Genomic DNA, 18467 nt, shown 5'->3' with positions numbered 1-18467 from the left:
GCCCGATAACAGAGCTACCACAGGAGCATCGGTGGGAGGTGTTTTTAAGTTGGTCAGAAGCTTCCTGCTGAAAGGAGTAAAATTTGTTAGCAGCCACAAGGGATTTCCTGTTAGATGTGGGCAATTGCCATTTACATTTCATGGCTTCCATGAATGGTTCTGGGAAAGGCAGTGCCAAGTCATTGGTTTTTGGCTTTGGAAACACCAACGTGCTTTTAGTAAGTGATTGGGATTCCACAGTAGGTGAAGTTTGTAGACTCAGGGTAGAAATGGCCTAGTTCATGAGTGACCCAAAATCAGGAGTTTGGAATAGCCTTTGAGGGGCCACCACATTCTCTGGGTCCCGGCCATGAGAACATTCACCTTCTTTATCAAGTGGATCAAGCTCTGGTTCTCCGGGCATATCTTCAATAGGTATAATTTCAATATCAGCCTCAAGTGGGGTGATGGGACTTGGGTTGAGAGGTGTCTTATTTGGGGCTGCTGGGGGAGGCATTCTGGGATTAGGGGTGTCAGGCCCTGACAATTCAAAAGAGTGTATGCTCACATCCCCATTTGGATCCCTGGGATGTTTTGGATTTATTTTTCTTTGATCTTTTGGCATGTTTACATTTTTTCTTTTAGGAGAGGGGCTCCTAGACTCAGAAGATGATGAATTAGAAGAGAAAGTACATTCCTCCTGGTTCTCCTGTTTTTGGACTTGGATTGCTCAAATTGTTGAAATGAATGCACCAGAGTATCCTGGAACCAGGACTGCCAGGCGGGGGCGCATTTCTGTTGGAAAATTCGGGGTGGGGGTGGGAGGAATAACCCATGAGCAGAGCTCACCATTTGGAAAGAAGATGTGGAAGCTGGCACGTTGTTGTGCGGTGAGGGATCGAGTTTGCTTGCCACTCTCGAAATCGTCCCCAGTAGCCCTGTAGTTGTAGCAGAGGTGGCAGAAGTGTGGCTTTGCAAAGGCCCAATGCTAGAGGTTCCTGCCAAAACACAAGCCATCTGGATGGTGGCAGCACTGTTCTGGCGCACATCAACTCCCTGGCTTGCCACCCCACCTGCAGTTAGAACGCAAGGGCGGGTTTTTTTTTCTATGCTGCAGCAGTGCTCAGTGGGGCTGGGAATGAGGCAGCAGTCTGGCCCATGCCACCCAAGCAGTTCTCTCCTCAGTGCACCACTCTGCTACGGGTCTCGTGACCTGAGGGCGGGAGACCCAGCACAGCGTTCTCTTGAGCATCTTCCCAGCGCAGCAAAGGCCTGTCTGGGGCTGCCATGGTTGGGGTTAAGCGGGAAGACTGGCTCAGTTGAGGCAGGCCAGTCTGGTCCTTCCCCTTCAGCAACAGAATGTGACGAATCCCCTGGGTGTGCTCCTTGGCATGGAGACAAACACAAGCAGATGGGAGGTAAAGAGGAACAGAAGACGAAGAAGGTTTTTTGGTTTTTTTTTAAAGCACTAGTCAAAGAGTGAGATAAAAATGATAAAAGGAGTTGTTCTGGAATAACAGTAGGAAACAACTAAACAGAATGAACAATGATTGAGTTAAAAGATAAGGAGAGAGAGAATTCTGCCTGGAGCCAATGCAGGACTAAAAGAACTGGGCGGGGTTATCCTGCCCAGGCTCTTAAAGGCTTCTTAAACCAATTTGCATAGTCCTGCCTTTGAGCCACATGGAGAGGATAACCTACTCTGAGATGTCCTCGGATTCAGCAGCAGAGAAGGAAGCACTTCACACAGTGCATCTGTATACTGACACTCAGTGAATGGCATGGTGGTTTAACAACAAATCAATTTATGGACTTCTCGGCCACAGGATGTGGTGATGACCACCAGGTTGGATGTCTTTAAGAGGGGATTACATACATTCAAGGAGAGACTTGATGTGTGAGCACAATAAGATATTCCCTTTAAAGGATGGAGCTGCTCTGGGAAGAGCATCTACATCTCAAGTTCCCTCCCTGGCCATCTCCAAGATATGGCTGAGGGAGATTCCTGCCTGTAACCTTGGAGAAGTTGCTGCCAGTCTGTGTAGACAATACTGAGCTAGATGGAGCAATGGTCCAACTCAGTATATGGCAGCTTCCTATGTTCCTAATGTTAATGGCTAGATGTGGCCTCCAGGTTAAGAGGCAGGATGTCTCTGAATATAAGCTACAAGGGAACAACAACAAGAGAGGGCTTCTGAGCTTCCCGGAGGCATCTGGTGTGCCACTGTAAGAAACAGGATACTGGACTAGACAGTTCTTGAGCCTGATCCAGCAAGGCTCTTATGTTAAAAAATGCAGCTGCTCTTCTTTGAGAGGAAGCATACACCAGTGCTCCCAAACTTGCTCTGGCTTCCTATTGTCTTGAAAGTACAATTCAAGGTGCAGCTGATATACTGTACCAATAAAAGTCTACATTGCCTGGGATCCGCAGTATATGTTTGGGAACAATTTCTTTAATATGAACTTTGATCTTAAAGATTTTCAGAAGAGGCGTTGCCCAGTCTCTGTCTTGTCAATCAGGACAAACTGAATGTGACCGAAAAGTAAACCCATCTTTGCTATGGAACTACCAGGCTAGGAAGGCCCTCTTCATGCTCTTTTACATAGCATGCTGAGATTTTTTATTACTATTATTTAAAGCCAATATGGGTGATTTTTGTGTTTTTATTGTGAGTCATATTAAGTGACAAAATGGTTAAGATGGCAGCCAATAAATTGGAATGTGTTATTTGAAGAAGAGTCATCAGACTGTATAACAACTTTAAACTGTTGCTTGGGCCAATAAAATCTCTCACATCAGTTCTGTGAATCTTTCTGTAAACTTAACCATACCTAACTTACCTATTCTCATTGTCCTCAAGTCATACCCAATGTGGGCCCTTTTCAGACTTCAGTTCCTACTTCTTATGTACCATCTTAGTTCTGACTGATCTACTTGCTAGTTTTAAATTTACTTCTGGTCTGAGCTAGATTCTTCACCTGTTCCCAGACATTTGTACTGTGAATTGGCCTTCAGCCTACCACAGTTCTCAACTGCTGTTGATTTGTGCCAAAGGCTGTGATCCTGCTGTGCTTAGCAATGCACAACCTACTTTTTCAACAGAAGGTGTTATTGTTAAGCAATTACCTGTAGAACTTGATCAAACTCTGGCTTTGTCTGCTTCAAGTGCTTCAAGATTGGAAAAATGGTCAGCACTGCTGAATAATCATGACGTATGATGGCTTTCCGAGCTGCAGAGACAATGTTGTCCCCCTCTATAATCAGGTTATCTAAAGATTCCTATAAACAAAGTAAGCCTTGGGTGAGTTGGAGAAATGAACATAGGTTTTCGCACAACAGTGAAAACAAAGAGTCAAACTAAGTTTTTAAAAGACCTGAATGAGAGAGTCAAATGTCTTCTTCTGGTGATGTTCCGGGATGATTTCTGTGAGAAGCTGGTACTCACTCTGGGCCAGTTTGATGAAGGCACTAACACAGTGGATGTATGCATCGATTTCTATGTCCAACATGTCATCTCTCCCTGTGGGTGGGTTATACAGGTAGATAAGACAGATGGCTGTTTCCTGCAGAGACATTGCACACCAACACATCTATGGATGTCATCTGGAGTGGACCAGATTGCACTAGCCTAACCCATTTGACTTCAAATTGTACACATGACCCAACAATATCTAAATCTGAGAAATATCCTTGCCCACAGGATAAATATGCCAAGGCAAACACACCCAGGTTCAGTGCTGCTAGGACAGAAACAAGAAGTTTCACACTCTACTTGACAGGTTACAACTTGATCAAAATTTACCAGATATGGAAGAAGAGGGGACAAAGTATCCTAAGCACCTACGGGCAAGAAGACAACTGAACAATTCAGCACTATCATTTGTACACGTTTTTCTTCAGTTAGTATATCTGAAACAGTCTGCGCTGTTAACATGCCTTTGTGAAAAAGAATTTCTACTAAGAGATTCTCATCTGTAAGAAATCTACCTATTGTCTAGATAGCTCAGCATTTGGGAAATAACTTAAAAGTTGATCAAGAAATGTTGCCACCCTGAAGAATAACGTTTGGTTAATAAGCTGGATATACACATGGAAAGACTTAAATTGTCACATCATTTGTGGGCTCCACTACACACCAATATAGGGAGCTCTAATTAAACATCCCATATCTAAAATGAACAGTGCCACACCATCTGCAACACACTGGGGGCTCAGAAAGCCTTAATTTAGTAGCACACTCCATTCTCAGAGTATGTCATGATGCTCAACAAGGAACTTGGAGAAGTACTTTATCAGCTAAAGTCGGATGTTACCTTAAAAAGTGCATATGCTACCCAAAACACCACCACAACACACCCCAGTACATCTCCAATATGCTAAAATACTCTGTCAGCTGAGAGTCTCCCATACAGCAATCTAAAAAATAGCAGATCTGGGGAGCCCTGGATGCTCTAGGAGCATGTTTGTAGGCTCTCTGTCTGGAAATCTGCTACCATCTCATCTCTCAAATTAGCCATGAGCTAATTAAGATTCCCCTCCAGACTGGTTTATCATATCCTGTTATTTCTATAATGTTCTCAGGAAGCCAGTTCCTCTGTCTTGGAGAATGACCTTGCCTGTTACATTATAATGCCTGAACCCAATTCTTGTGCCTTGCCTTTCCCTGTTGATGGAGCAGGTTTTCTGCTCCAACCGATAAAAGCTAATCTACCCAAGCAGCAGGACTGTAAGACGTATTTGCTGCTGGACTGCACCACTTGAGACTTTGGAGGTTGGGCTGTGTGTCACTTGGTTAATATTTCCTCATATTAAAACTTCCTATGCATTGAAAACTTAGTATCTAAGGGAAAATAATTCTGTCATATTTTTTCTATCACATAAGTTTTCTATGCACAGGGAGTTTTGTTTTTAATATAGGGAAATATTCAAATGTATGGATCCCCCTGCAATCTAATGTAACACAGTCTAGAAACAACTGTACTTTGTAACTCGGTTTTTTTCATGGGGCCCCCATTTCTGCACTATGTTTTGGACTGAGAGATAACCAATTTTACCTAGTGCAAGAACTAGAAACTGAGGACCCACGGAGGCACCTTCTCTCATCATGACGACACAGCAGCTTTAAGCTACTTGGGATACAGGCAAGGAAGAGCTTTCTGTTGATAGCAGCAGAGCGGTTCTCCAATCTTGCTCTGCTAGAGTGTTTCATGGTTTCAGTATGTGATCATGCTTTACTCTAAGTAGCATATTACTGTCTGGGAAAGACAGAATAGGGCCATTTTCTGTCCTCCAAACAGCGTCCATCACTTGGTGTGCACCATGCAGCTAGGTGTCTAACCAAGACTGACAATCCAGAAATAGATCTAGATACTTCTCTCACACTGCAAAGTATTAAAACAGATTACCCTGGAGGTGCCTACTATGGTGTGGGAAAGAACAGGGCAATGTTGCCATAATGTATAGCCATTGCCAGAGCACATAAGAGTATTCTGCCATTCTGAGGCAAGTTACAAGTCACGGTTCCCTCTAAGACGTGCGTATGTGCACACACTCACAAGTTTTTTTATGTCTGTTCAGTTAATTTTAGCTCCTGCCCAGGTTGAATCAGGAAGGCCCCAATTTGAATACATGTGAGCCATTTCTGGAAGGGCAGTATAGAAATCAAATAAATAAATAAATAATAAATAAATAAATGTGTGCGCACACTGCCTTGATACTGCCACCCAGAACAAAACTCTTTCCACACATAGATGGGGAAAAATTAGAGGGAACACTCAGGTTTAAAAAAGAAATGTTCACAAATACTATGAAAATATGGACTCCATATATGGAAAATATGGACACTAGGAAGTGTAAAGAAGGAGATATTTTATTCCAGTTCTTATATCTTCCTACTGGCACTGTCAGAGCATTCAGTCCGCTCACCTTTACATACCAGTGAGAAATCACTCCTCAAAAGAAACCCCACAGTGGACACTTGGTAGACTCGCACATTACAGAGAATGCGTGTAAAAACACTATGAATCCATTCCATTGAAGTAATGGGTAGATAATATTAAGACTGAGGAATAGTCAAGTGGAAATAAGCTAGCTAAGACGTTATCCAGACAGTCTCTTTCCTATGGGTAGTTTAGTGATGTAGCACTAACTGGAAGGTGGAGGGGAAGGGGAGAAAGCGTGCCAAAGAAAGAGGTCCCAACCATTATAGAAGTTTCGTGCAATAGTGACCCATGCTGACCCTGCTAGTCCCTAATCTGTTTTTTTTAGACCAGCAGGGATCAGCACAGTCCCTGTGTGGCTTGCAGGTGTCAGGCACGCCGATTCTGAAAAAGCCTCCATCTGGAAGTGGCCTGGAAGAATACCACATGAAATGCCAAAGAAATGGTTAAGTTAGCCAGCTTTCCTTTTGACATGGTACTTACCAGCAGCTGGCCCGTGCTTGTCAGTCAGGGTGTCGGAAAGGTGTTTAATTCGTAAATCATGCTCGTGACCTAGCGAGATGTCAGCGGGCATTAACAGGAGGAGTGGTTTATCCAGGAACATCACAGCATGGCTGCTTGTCACTTCAGGTTTTGTTTGTCAAATCAGTTAGAAATTTACAAGTGTTTTCCTAGCAACCCAATCTATCATCCTTTCTTTGAACACAATAGCAGTAGTAGCAGTTTCAAGCAGGATACAAATGCATGGTTGACAGACAAAAGCAAGTGCAACCATAATTTGACACTGATATCTTTATTTCAATATGTACATCCCAAAAGAAGCAAGCGACAGCAAGAAGTTGTACCATAAGCTAATATAATTCTGATTTGATCGAGACTGAAAGAGCTACTACCTTTCTTGACATGTCCAGATAAATGATCAAGGATAGTGTGGAGGGAAAGGTCACCAAGAGACAGCAGAACTTCTGTTAGCCAGTCAAACTGCATTACAGATTGGACCTTTCTTAATTATATGTGGCCCAAATCCTTTAAAGCTATGCAAAGAATTACCTTTCATTTCTCTCCCTTTGCTCTTCATGCTGTTTTGAGTCCCAAAGAAGCCAAGATACTTAAGTTGCAGTGTTCTCCTCAAGCTATACCAGCAGTCGGGCTAAAGACTAACAGAAGTTATGAACACAGATGAAAGACCAATACCCACCTTAGACCCCAAGAGAGAGAAGTGATTACCTTCCATAGGAATGAGGTTAGAGGCCCCCTTTTTCCCATCTAGACATTGCTGAGAATACTGTTTCAGAAGGTTCTGAGCCTTACGGATCGTGCCTGTCACCAGAGCCACAAGAGAGGAGAGACAAAGAGACCTTGGCAATGAATGAGAGAAACAAAACACAAAGCAACCCTTCACCAGCGCTGTGCCACCCAAATCTAGCATGGTAGTGCGTGTCAGTGAGAATGCTCAGTGCATCATAAAAATTCTCTACTTGAACTGCAAGTTTTTAACATTTTCCAGGCCAATAAGTACAAAGCACAGAAAATCACCCCAGTAGTATTATCTTAGTTGAGCTTTAGCATGGAATAACCATATCATATCTTCTTTTCTTATTACATAAAAGTAGGTATTTATGTTCAGGGAGATCTAAAATTCTGTGTTACAGAAACATTCTCCAGTGGGGAATTAAGCCCAAATTAAAACATTATGGATTCAGCACAAGTGCTACAGAAAAACCACATTCATATGGTGCAGGCGCCATGCTGAAGCCATAATACCTGTAAGGTGAATTGCGCAGTAAGTCTTTATTAATGGGCTGTACTTGCCCTAAGTCTAGAGGCACAAATAGGGAATGTCATCTCCCATTCCACAGCATGGCTTCTGTTACAAATGGCAAGGACAGACCCTACCAAATTCATCAATGTCTGAAGCCAGCTTAAAAAGAGGCAAGCTCCCACATCTTCCAGTATAGGAAGAGTGGTTTTTATTCAAATTGTTAGGAAATTAGGCAAGGAAGTTTAGAATGTCAACCGTAATTGTGGCCTGAGAGGGACACAGGCCTTTGCTGTGAGGAACTAACACACACTGAATTCTTGAAGACCTTACCCAAATCCCCTGCCAATTTAGCAGGCACTGCACAAGTTTTACTCCACTGTTAGGAGAGCTACAAACATGCTCTTTCAAAGCAAATAGTAGCGGACATTCTCAAAATTTCACAGCAGCTACTAGACTCTGCAGTGAAGGTCTACCACCAATGGCCATATAAGGACTCCATCCTTGCACTTCTGCTTTAGGAACAGATGGATCACAAAAACAGTTAGAAGCTGTAGGTTATTTCTGAGCATTCTCACCATGGATAGATAAGGATTCTAACAAAAGGATAAAGGTAAGAGAAATGTCGATCTTTATAGCACGAGGTTAGCATCCACAAGAAGCAGAGGTAATAGAAGCCAGGAGCTAACTACACAGCCCATCTCTGCTCCAACCCCCCTCTTTAGCAGGAAAAGAAAGACAAAAATCAAGCTACTCCCTCTGCCATCCCACCCTACCCCATGCCAGGACTTTGTTCTTCTGAATAAATGCAAATCAATTATACTACAAACATGGATTTTTAAAAAGAACATTAAACTGTAGCTGAAGCAGGATGCTGCAACTAAGAAACACTGAAAAAAGCACAAAAAAGAAAAAGCATTACAATGTTGGTCCACAACAAACCTCAGAACATTATTAGTGAATGCACAAAAAAGCAAAATAAAACAGGGGCAAATATGCATGCACACATGCCCATCCCCCCATCCCCCCTTAAGTGCAGGTATTGCTCTGTAGATTAGATGCTGTAGACAAGCAAGGAATGGAAAGTTTGGGGAGGTATAAAAAATTCAATAGTCTTTCCAATGACAAAAATGAATTGGTTGACTGGTGGGGTGCTGATATTACAAGAAACACCATTTTTGCAGAAAGAAGAAAAAGACAGACTAACCCCAACTTCCAAACACTTTTGTGATTGCAACATCATGTGCATTATGGCTGATTAAAAAGTCCACAGTACCCTATTCAGACTAGAGAGTATTCTATTTAGACTGGATATAATTATGCAATTGCACTTGATAACAGAACAACAGAGGAACAAGCACCCTTATCACTGTAACAAGTGCTTACTCTCTCATTTACAGTAAGCACATCTGGAACTAGTGGTACACAGAAACAAAGTTTGTTAAGCATGCAATGGGGCGTACACGTTCTGCACACCCCATAGAAAGCAAATGTTCTTTCTGTTGTGTGCTACAAGTAGTAATTTAACAGGATGGCTATTTGGGGAAAGATTTTTTTAAAAGCTCCCCAAATAGGTTTTATCAGTTTGGCAAGAATATTGTCATAGTATTTATCCTACCATATGACAATATGTGTGAACAGCACCAGTTCAAAAGATAAGCCCTTCTACAATCACTAGACACTTCAATAATTTTCAACTGATTGGTTAACAGCAAGAAAGTCTTGTGGAATATAAGGAAGCGGGTGAGTGGGTTAGGATTCCTCTCCTCCCAGTTTTCTTTCCAACATCAAACTTTAGACTGTGAGATCCTTGGGGCAGGAACTTGTACGTGGCTCTTTATAGGGTAAGCAAAATATACTGACAGCACTTCATAATACTAATCACCGCCATCATCATCTTTACATAGTGGGTTCAGAAAGGGTTTCACAGAAAAAGGTGGTTGTAAAGAGTGCAACAAGGGATGAATGTGAGCAAATGCTCACGCAAACAGATTTAACTGCAGTTAGGGATGAAAGCAAGAAAATTAATAAGATACTGTAGAATAACTATAAAAGGTATTAGTGTATACAGAGGCTGCCTAACAATAGCACGATTAAAACCACAGAAATAGCTTTTTAAAAGTCTTCTTTGAAAAACATGAATGGGTTATCTGCATCAAAAGCTGTGTGTGTGTGTATACACAAACACACACTTACGTATATACACACATATACAGACACACTTGTTCAGTACTTACCACCATGCTATGAGCACCAAAATCCCTTCACAAAGGATAACCCTAATTAAAATCACACTTTGCAATCAGTTATGATCAACAAAGTCAGATAAAGTGTTCTTCCCAGTGGTTGCAGAGAACTAAAAACCACTCCCTAATATTCTCTCTACTTTTGTCAGTTTTGTGGATTATCACAGTGGAATGGTACCAGGATTACAAACTGACTGGAGGTTGGTGGTGTGTCTGTCTGTCTCCTTTGGAAAGGCTGTGTGTCTGAAAGTGTCTGCTAGCAGCCAGCAGCAGGCACACTTTAAAAAAATCCTCTCCTTTACACAATGAAACATTTTCAACTGTGTAATAAACCCACTGATTTCCTTAAATGAAGTAACTACTGATATTTTGTAGAGTTTTTCCTCTGTAAAACATTATACAGAAAATCATCAGATTCTGAAGAACTGGAGCATAACTGAAATTAACAGCCTTATTTTTGTTACTGGCATAAGTATGTGTTTAGCTACTATGTATGCAGCAGGCATCAGCCTGAGCTATTCCCAGTGCAAGATGAGAGTGTCAGTCCCCCCTGCTCTCTACAGATAAGGACCTGCACGTCTCAGCATCCTCCTCCAATTTACATAGGAACAATTAGCCATATTTACCGCCAGACACACCAAGTGCTGCTGGGTATTAATTTAGTGCTACTGAAGAGCAGAGTATTTAGCATCCTAATTAGGCTTTGATGGATTCTATTGGTTTATTTTCCCCGAATAGACGCTTCTGAACCAAGTGGGATAGCATGGTGGTTACTAATGAAGGCATCACATTCAAGGTAGAGGCAGTGATCAAACATGGAAAGAAAGAACAGCCTGCTGCTTCTAAGTTTACGCAGTTGTCCTTAGAGCACTATCTCCTTGCAAGCATTATACAGCAAGTAGTTAATAGAGTGATTCCCACAGGGTGGATTAGTATCCACCAATAAGAAGGTGGATGAAGAGACGGCTAGACTACTTGTAGTCTAGAGAGAATGAAGCTTCCTACTTTCTCCAGGAAGCAATGGCTCTTCAGAATGAATGGTAGTAGTTTTCCAAGGGGGTTCCCCGACTATAACCATTTGAAGGTTTTCTAATTAGTTATCAGCAATTATTTCCAACGCTGTGGAATTCTGAGTTCTCTAGCATAACTGTTGAAGCAGATGGTAATGTCTGAATATTTGAAGAATTATAAAATCAATACAATTTGTCCCAATTTTATGAAATTTTCAAGAGAGAGTCTTGCAAGGCCAGAGCTGTAAGATGGCCAGGTTTCACCTAAGAAATGGCCAAGAAACAGCTATTTAAAATCTCTCCCTAAAAGTGCGGTTTTGCCCTTCACAGTTCAATGAAAATCCATTGAATATTAACACAATTGTTAGGTGTTAATTTTCACATTTCAGCAATTATATATCAGGCAATGACATAATCAGATAGTCCAATTTTAATTAGAGCCACATTCTTCAACTTTTTATAAAGATTTTTTTTTTCTGAACCAAAAGGTACCAGATAAATTTCTTTGGTAATTTTTTCTAGTGACACTGGTCAAAATGCTGCACAAAGCAACGTCAGCATTTCTAACTCGTCAGAGCTGTGGTACATGTAAAAGGTAGCACCAGGTGTGTTGCGCGAGAGTGCATTCAAACAACTACCTAAAACAGCACATGATCATTTGCGTCACGCTGTTTCTATTGTGTGCGATGGAAGCAGCACTGTGCAACTGCACACACACTGGTTTAGGTAGTTGTGCAAGTGAACTCTCATAAAACACCGCCGGGGCTGCCTTTTACATGTGCAGGAGCCCCTGCAGCTTAGAAACAGCAATGTTACATTATGCAGTATGAGACTGAACTAATACAAAGATCCATATGAAGTGCAATCACCATAAAAGTTCAAAGTAAATAATTCTGACCTATTTGTCTTGATGAATGTTTTAACTTAAGGGGGGGGGCACACCCTAGATCCAAACATACTTCTACTGAAACACCAGCTATTTTTCCCTCACACTTCCTCAGGGAAAACGTGTTCAAATTAGAAATTGTGTGGTACAGTTGGATTACATGGTATAGTGTTTAGATTGTTAGACTGCGACAGGATTCAGATCTTCACAGTCACGGGGTGACCTTGGGCCAGTCACTCTCTCTCAGCCTAGCCCATCTCACAGGCTTTTTGACTAAATAAAATGGGGGAAGGAGGAGGAAAGGCACATACACCACCATGAGTGCCTCTGGGCTATATATGGTGTGATATTTATAAATGCAGTTAAGACTAAAAAATTATTGTTTGGTGGTAGCCCAGTTAGGGTTCTTCATCTAGTAAATTTGCCTCAAATTTTGGACAGTGTTACTGCAGCCCAAGTTACTCTCCACCCTTCTAAGGTACTCAAACAGTTGCCAGATTTTTATCTCTCTGTAAAAGGGTTATGGAATCCTACTATTTTGCCTCTACTACAGAAAAGCAACTAGCATAATGGTTTCAAAGCCTTTTAGTAAACATTATCCAACAGCAGAACTCTCTTTGCTTGGGACCCACCTGTCAGTTTTGTTCCCATCAAGAAGAAAAAACCTGTCTAACTTTTTGAACTGCTCTAGGCTGGCAACTTGATAATCTATTCACAAAGTTCCTAGGGACACTGAGCATGTAGGCTTGTAATTTCATTGTATTAGAACCTTCCCTTGATCTGCTCAAATACCTCGGCAACTCAGAGAGGATTCTGTTTGGAGTGCCAGAAAGGCCTCCAAACATGCAATCTGGCTGGAAGCAAGGTGCAGAGATATGATGGAAACATGTTTAAAAGGTTCACCATTCAAATATAAAAGAAAGCTCTCCCCAGGTCCAGCTACGTTTTGGTATGGGTCTGTCACTTGCATCCTGGAATATAACACCTTTCAGCACTTCCCCCACCCAGTACTCACTCTCCAGGACTTTGGGGTAAGGGTTGCATCATATTAATTTGTTGCAGGAGATTAAAATAGGGATATAGTGCTGAAATATTCTTCCTTTAGAACCAGGGAACACAAACCATAAGCTTAAAAGTGACTAGGAGGGAGGGGGTTAACATGAATTTGTCAAGCTGTGGCACAGAAAATGGAAAAATTCTTTCCTTCATCATTCAAGACAAAATAGGGGACGATTAAATTACAACAAAAGAAACCAAGGACGACAATTTTGACAAAGATGTTAGAACTTCACTTCAAGAGCTGCCTTTGAAAGCTGAATACTTCATGGGGAATAATAAAACTAAGAGACTTTTTATCTGCCAAAGAATCATGAAGGCTCAATTATCTGTCATTATTTTTAAGGTATGCTTCACTGCTGGTGAAGCACAGATTTGCTTTACCATTTTAAATACATACCATTAGTTCAGATTGAGCATATTCCAGGCCTGACACATCAGCTCAGATAGCTAGCAATCTTATCATGTCCACAAAGTGGGAGGCAATGGTTAGAGTTGATCTTTCGGAAATATTGGAAGGCCTGATAGGGCCATTCCCTCCCCCCACCACATGGAGGCAGCTGATGCCCCAGGTAAATTGCCCCAGGTAGTACAGTGGTTGGGGTGGGGGTTCTTTAATTCCCAGCACAGGCACATGGGAAGTCAGGTGGGTCCAAGGAATGCCAGGAAGACACACAGGGGTGGCTGGGAAAAAGCATGGGGCTGCCAGGGGACTGTAGTTCCTCCCAGAGCTTTCCCCAAAAGAAATGTGTATGGTATAATCAAAAACAGCACTGTAAGCCTCAGAACTGTTACCAGACAGCCTAACCCCCCACCCCACCCCTCTCTGGGAAACTGACATTTTACAGAAAGCAAGAGAAGCAAAGAATGGACAGTCCAGGAGAAAAAGCGGACCTCTGCTTGGATCAAGCAAGAGTGTTGTGCAAAGACTGAATCAGTGCAAAAGCTACCTAGCAAAAGGTGACCCTTCTCTTTCAATCTTGTGCATTCTTAATGAATCCAGAGTTCCTGACAGCAAAAGGTTCCTTAATGTTAAAGTCTCTGAGGCTAAAGAGCTTCTAAACGATTAAAGCACCCCAACATGCAATCAAGTTCAAGTCCCACATCACTGCATATTCAGCACACTAGCACTCTTTGGTTCTGTTCTTCCTCTGAATAGCCATCACCACCCCCATACTCTCTTCAAATCTGCTTCCTTTGTTCACCTTGAAACCTAAAGTTTTCCTGCCTTCAGGACTTTACAAAGAGCAAAAACCTATGAAAGCTATACTAGGGGCACTATAAATGGGAAGAACTGCACTAGACTGCCCTGGACACTCTTGGAACCTCTTGCTCCTCTAAGGTACCCTAACGTTAGTGTCCAGATTGCAGTCCATTTGTTATTCAAACTTGCAATTTAATTTTGCAAACATATGTAGTGTACACATGTGTGAGCAAGTGTGGTAGCAGGGTTGGAAGGGAAATTTTTAGATTGGTTTACATTCAAGCGAGAAAGAGATGGCCGACAGGCAGCCTAACCATGGCACATCAACATGTACAGTGCACTAAGTATCAATTGAAATTCTGGCCCCAAATCATACTCCCCCTCCTCCTCTCTGTACTGACAGCTTTCAGAGAGAACTCTAAGACATGGTAATAATGCTGGCTGTACGCATCCCCCTAGCATTACAGGCCTCCATGGGCAGACATCCATTTGGAATATGCCAAGCACACCTTTTGTTAGCAGCAGTGATAGGCCTGCAACGGAATCTTTGCACACAGAAGCTTAGTAAGTTCTATCAAGCTGCAGACGAGACACACACTTTACCTGGGATGAGGACTGTCATTCACATAAGGATAATAAGAAACAAAAATAAAAAAAACATGACAATTACAACATGCCATTTTCATGCCTCATATGCCAATCTTCAACTTTTCTATAATCCTGCTACTTGTCTACTTCTTCTATACATAAGGGCATTTATAATTTTCAGTCCCATTTTGCCAGTTAGAATGGCAAATGCTTATATTTGTTCAGTATAAACCACTATGTACATTGTACATAAAGACAATCAGCTCTGAAAGCAGCTAAATGGCAAGAGAATCTAAAGCACATGGCTTAGGAAAGGGGAGATTTGAAGATAATCATTTTGGTATGAGAATCTTTTGAAAGCCAAATAAAGTGCTAACATTCCAGAAGCCTTCAAGATTAAATGAATACTCATTTAAGGTGAATAAATACTGTGTGGACAGCTCAGCAAGGGGAAATGTTTGACATTTTACTGTGGCTCCACATCACCATCAGGTGGCAGAGTGAGGTTCCACAAAGTTTTCACCTTTTTATGCACTCAGGCACACTGGTGTGAGCAACATGTGTATGTGTATATGAATATTTGCAAAACCTCCATCTCCTTAGCCAGTAGTGCCAGTGAGAAAGTAGATTAAATATAGTCATTTAGTTAATGAGTTTAGCTTCTCCACAGTGCTTAACTGATGAGCACAACGCCCATCTGTCCATAAAAAGACCAAGGCACTCTCACTGAGACTGGGGGTTCAGAATGCATAAAGAAAAATTCTTCCTGCCTAGGCACATAGAGCAGAGTCCCAGAGAGCTTTAAGGGGTCTCAGTCACGACAGGAACAGATGCAGTGAACATGGCCTTGGGGCCCATGAAATGAAACAGGCTGAGCTTCCTATAGTCTTGTGCAGCACAGGGTGGAGAAATGAGGGTTGCTCAATCCATCACTTTCCATCACAATCCACCACAAAGAAACAAAACCAAAAAAACCCCTAATAAATACCTGTTTTTTTACCTTTTTGTGGCTATCTGGAAGTTTCTTTGGGCATCCTACCCAATACAGAAACTTCTAGAAAGACCTGACATAGTATTAAATGTTAGAAGACAAAGAGAAATGCTTTTCTAGAGTAATATACTGATTAAAAACAAATGAAATGACCAGACTTGACTCTTCCAGGACAACGACAGGGCACTGACACCTAGAATTCTGGGCTAACCTGGTCTTTTGATGGGTTTTTTTGTTGGTGTGTCTTTCCTCTTGTTCTGAATAGCAGGGGAGTATGGGACTCCTGAGGAAGAGCTATTTTTCCGGAAGTGCTCCTTCAGTCCTTTGATAGAGCGGTCCAACTGGCTGGAACGGATCTGGTAGTAAACATTCATGAAATCTAGGGGAGGAAAAGTGTACATAAAGCAACATAACAAGTTTTTCTTCCAAAATTCCACTGATATTAAAGATAACATGACAGAAACACAGCAATAGCCTTTACACTAAAACGTAAATGTGGAGCATCTTATACTTTATACATATGAGCATGGGGCTTGACCAGGAGATTAGTAAAAATCCTGCTTATTAAAAAAAAGTAAGGCACACATGTTCAAAAATTGCATTAACCATGGTTTAAATCTAAGAAATAAAACAGGAAACAATTAGTTTTGCAATGCATTTGCAACTAATTTAGAGAAAACCCTACGTAATTGTTTTCACGGCACATAAACATGCTTTCCCAGAGTAATATATCTGTAGATAAATAGGTCATCGGCCCGGGATGGCGGTGTTCAACCTCTTCTGGATTGGCTTGCACTCTCTTAAAAGGTTAGGTTTTGCTACTAAATCCAGCAAGTGGTGTAGTCACCACTGAGCAAGGGGAGGCATGGGGGTATGGGAGTTGCCAGGATGCCTGCTGCCTTTCCCCTAGGACATCCTTTTGCCTCCCCAGTGTTGCAGAAGCAGCTGCTACAGCCCTTGGCAATGACTACTTGGACCACCATCCCTCCCTGCTGCTGCCAGATGCCTTGCACACCCTTCCCTGCTGCTGGCTGCCACTCTATTTCACTGCCCCCTTTTTAGTGCTGTGCACATGGGGCCCAGCCAGCCAGCACTTTCTTCACCAGCCCAGTTCGGTGCTTTTCCCTTGCAAGCAAAGGAGAGGAAAGCAGCCAGCAAAAAGACACTGGCCAGCTGGAAGGGCCACATGTCAGTAACCAGTGCGGATAACACCCCCTGTGTTGGCATGCTGACGCAGCTGGAAAGAGCATGACCAGTGCAGCAGCCATTTGTGTGGTCAGCACAAACAAGCAAATGGTTGCCACGTGTGTGCAGGGACCAGAAGAGTGCCATTTTGAAGTCCAAAAATGGCGCTCAGAACATTCCGAGTTCATTCTGTCAGAACAACTGGTTCAACCAGATGTTCCGATGAAACATTCAGGGCACTTGCATTCCATTCCGAGCTCGGAACACAAAGCAAATATCATTCCATGCACATCCCTACTAGCTTAGACTGGTGGACTTGCTGCAACCCTTCCTGGAAAGATAGCCTGGCCTCAGTTATCCATAGTCTGGTAACTTCCAGGTTAGACTGCTACAACATGTACTGTAATACTAGGAGCTGCCTTTGAAGACTGTTCAGAATATAGCCGCTAGGCTACTAACTGGAACCAGTAGCTGGGGACATATTCTTCTATTCCTTTTACAGCTATACTGGCTTCTGGTCAGTTTCCAGGCATAATTCAAAGCTTACTTTTAAAGCCTGAAGGAACACTCATCTCCACATGTGCCTGTATGTACACTTACCTTTGGAGGCCCCCTTTCAGATGCTCTTGCCATTTGAGGTGTGGCAGATGGCAATGGGGGAAAGAGGGCCTTCTTGATGGTAATGCCCTGCTTCTGGAACACACTCCCCTGAGAGGCCTGCCTGGCACCTATACAGATGATATTTCAGTGCCAGGCAAAAAACATTTTCCCAGGTAACTGAAATTTCCACATTTTAGATGTGACTAATTTTAATCCTTGACAAAATTGAGTGTGCTGCTATGCTTTTTATGTGCTGGTTTTTTGTTTTTGTTTTCAATTTGACGTGCTGTTTTTATGTTTTATTGTCTTGTTTTGTATGCTGTTGTTTCACTGTTTTTGTTTGTGCTGTAAGCCTCCCTGGAACATTTTTTGAAGACCAGATTTTGAAGACCAGATTAAATAGATTAGATAAATAGCAAAGACGCAGACATTTTAAATTCTGTATCACTCCCTGATGCTTTCTAAATTTGCTCTCCCCTGCACTTACTACAGTTGTGTCCTAATTCTCTGAGCGACCGTTCTACAAAGCTCTCTCTAGAGGCTATGCTGGTGCAGGAACTAGCTCTGTGCTCTTTCTTTAGGTTTCCTCTCTGGGCTCCTGCAGGCAGCTGCTTGTCCTCACACAGACAGTTAAAACCTGCACCACAAGAAAAACCAAGACAAACTATGTCAAACAGATGCCTGTAAGGCTCAATTCAGATGGCAAGAGAAGCTTCACAGGTTAGGGGCCAAGGAAATCAATAGCTGAAAATGCAACTATCTCAACACACTACACCTGTCACTTCCTACATTAAGAGGTACAACTGCAACAATAATCACAATTAGTTTCAGAGACATAATTTCAGAACAGTAGCTGTGTTAATTGTAGCAGCAGGAATACCTAACTGCTGGAGCACTTTCAAATCTAACTGTTTTCTGTACCTGCTTCAACCAATGCAGACTACTGCCTTCAAAGGGCTCAGGCCAAATTTGTTCACATTTTAGGCATCGAGGTCATTCTTACTAGCCATTTCAAAGGGCAGG

General features: G+C 42.2%; 1 protein-coding gene across 21 annotated transcripts in view; it reads right to left on the bottom strand.

The window, feature by feature from the left end:
• EXOC7 (exocyst complex component 7) overlaps nucleotides 1-18467 on the bottom strand; it is an 83962-nt gene that overhangs the window by 35752 nt on the left and 29743 nt on the right. For 6 of the 21 annotated variants that reach the window (XM_053295242.1, XM_053295246.1, XM_053295243.1 and 3 more), the window contains 6 exons: nucleotides 17932-18081; nucleotides 15871-16038; nucleotides 14684-14695; nucleotides 7147-7239; nucleotides 3355-3500; nucleotides 3107-3259 (listed from right to left, as the gene is read on the bottom strand). In XM_053295242.1, coding sequence (XP_053151217.1) covers nucleotides 3107-3259; nucleotides 3355-3500; nucleotides 7147-7239; nucleotides 14684-14695; nucleotides 15871-16038; nucleotides 17932-18081 — 722 coding nt within the window. Of the gene's footprint in view, nucleotides 1-3106; nucleotides 3260-3354; nucleotides 3501-6402; nucleotides 6472-7146; nucleotides 7240-14683; nucleotides 14696-15870; nucleotides 16039-17931; nucleotides 18082-18467 lie in introns of all 21 variants that reach the window. The other 15 variants (XM_053295253.1, XM_053295254.1, XM_053295255.1 and 12 more) reach the window with 7 other exon arrangements.

Source organism: Hemicordylus capensis, chromosome 2 (genome assembly GCF_027244095.1).
Source record: "Hemicordylus capensis ecotype Gifberg chromosome 2, rHemCap1.1.pri, whole genome shotgun sequence".
NCBI classification, from domain to species: Eukaryota; Metazoa; Chordata; class Lepidosauria; order Squamata; family Cordylidae; genus Hemicordylus; species Hemicordylus capensis.
This window is presented reverse-complemented; position numbering and strand designations above follow the sequence as displayed.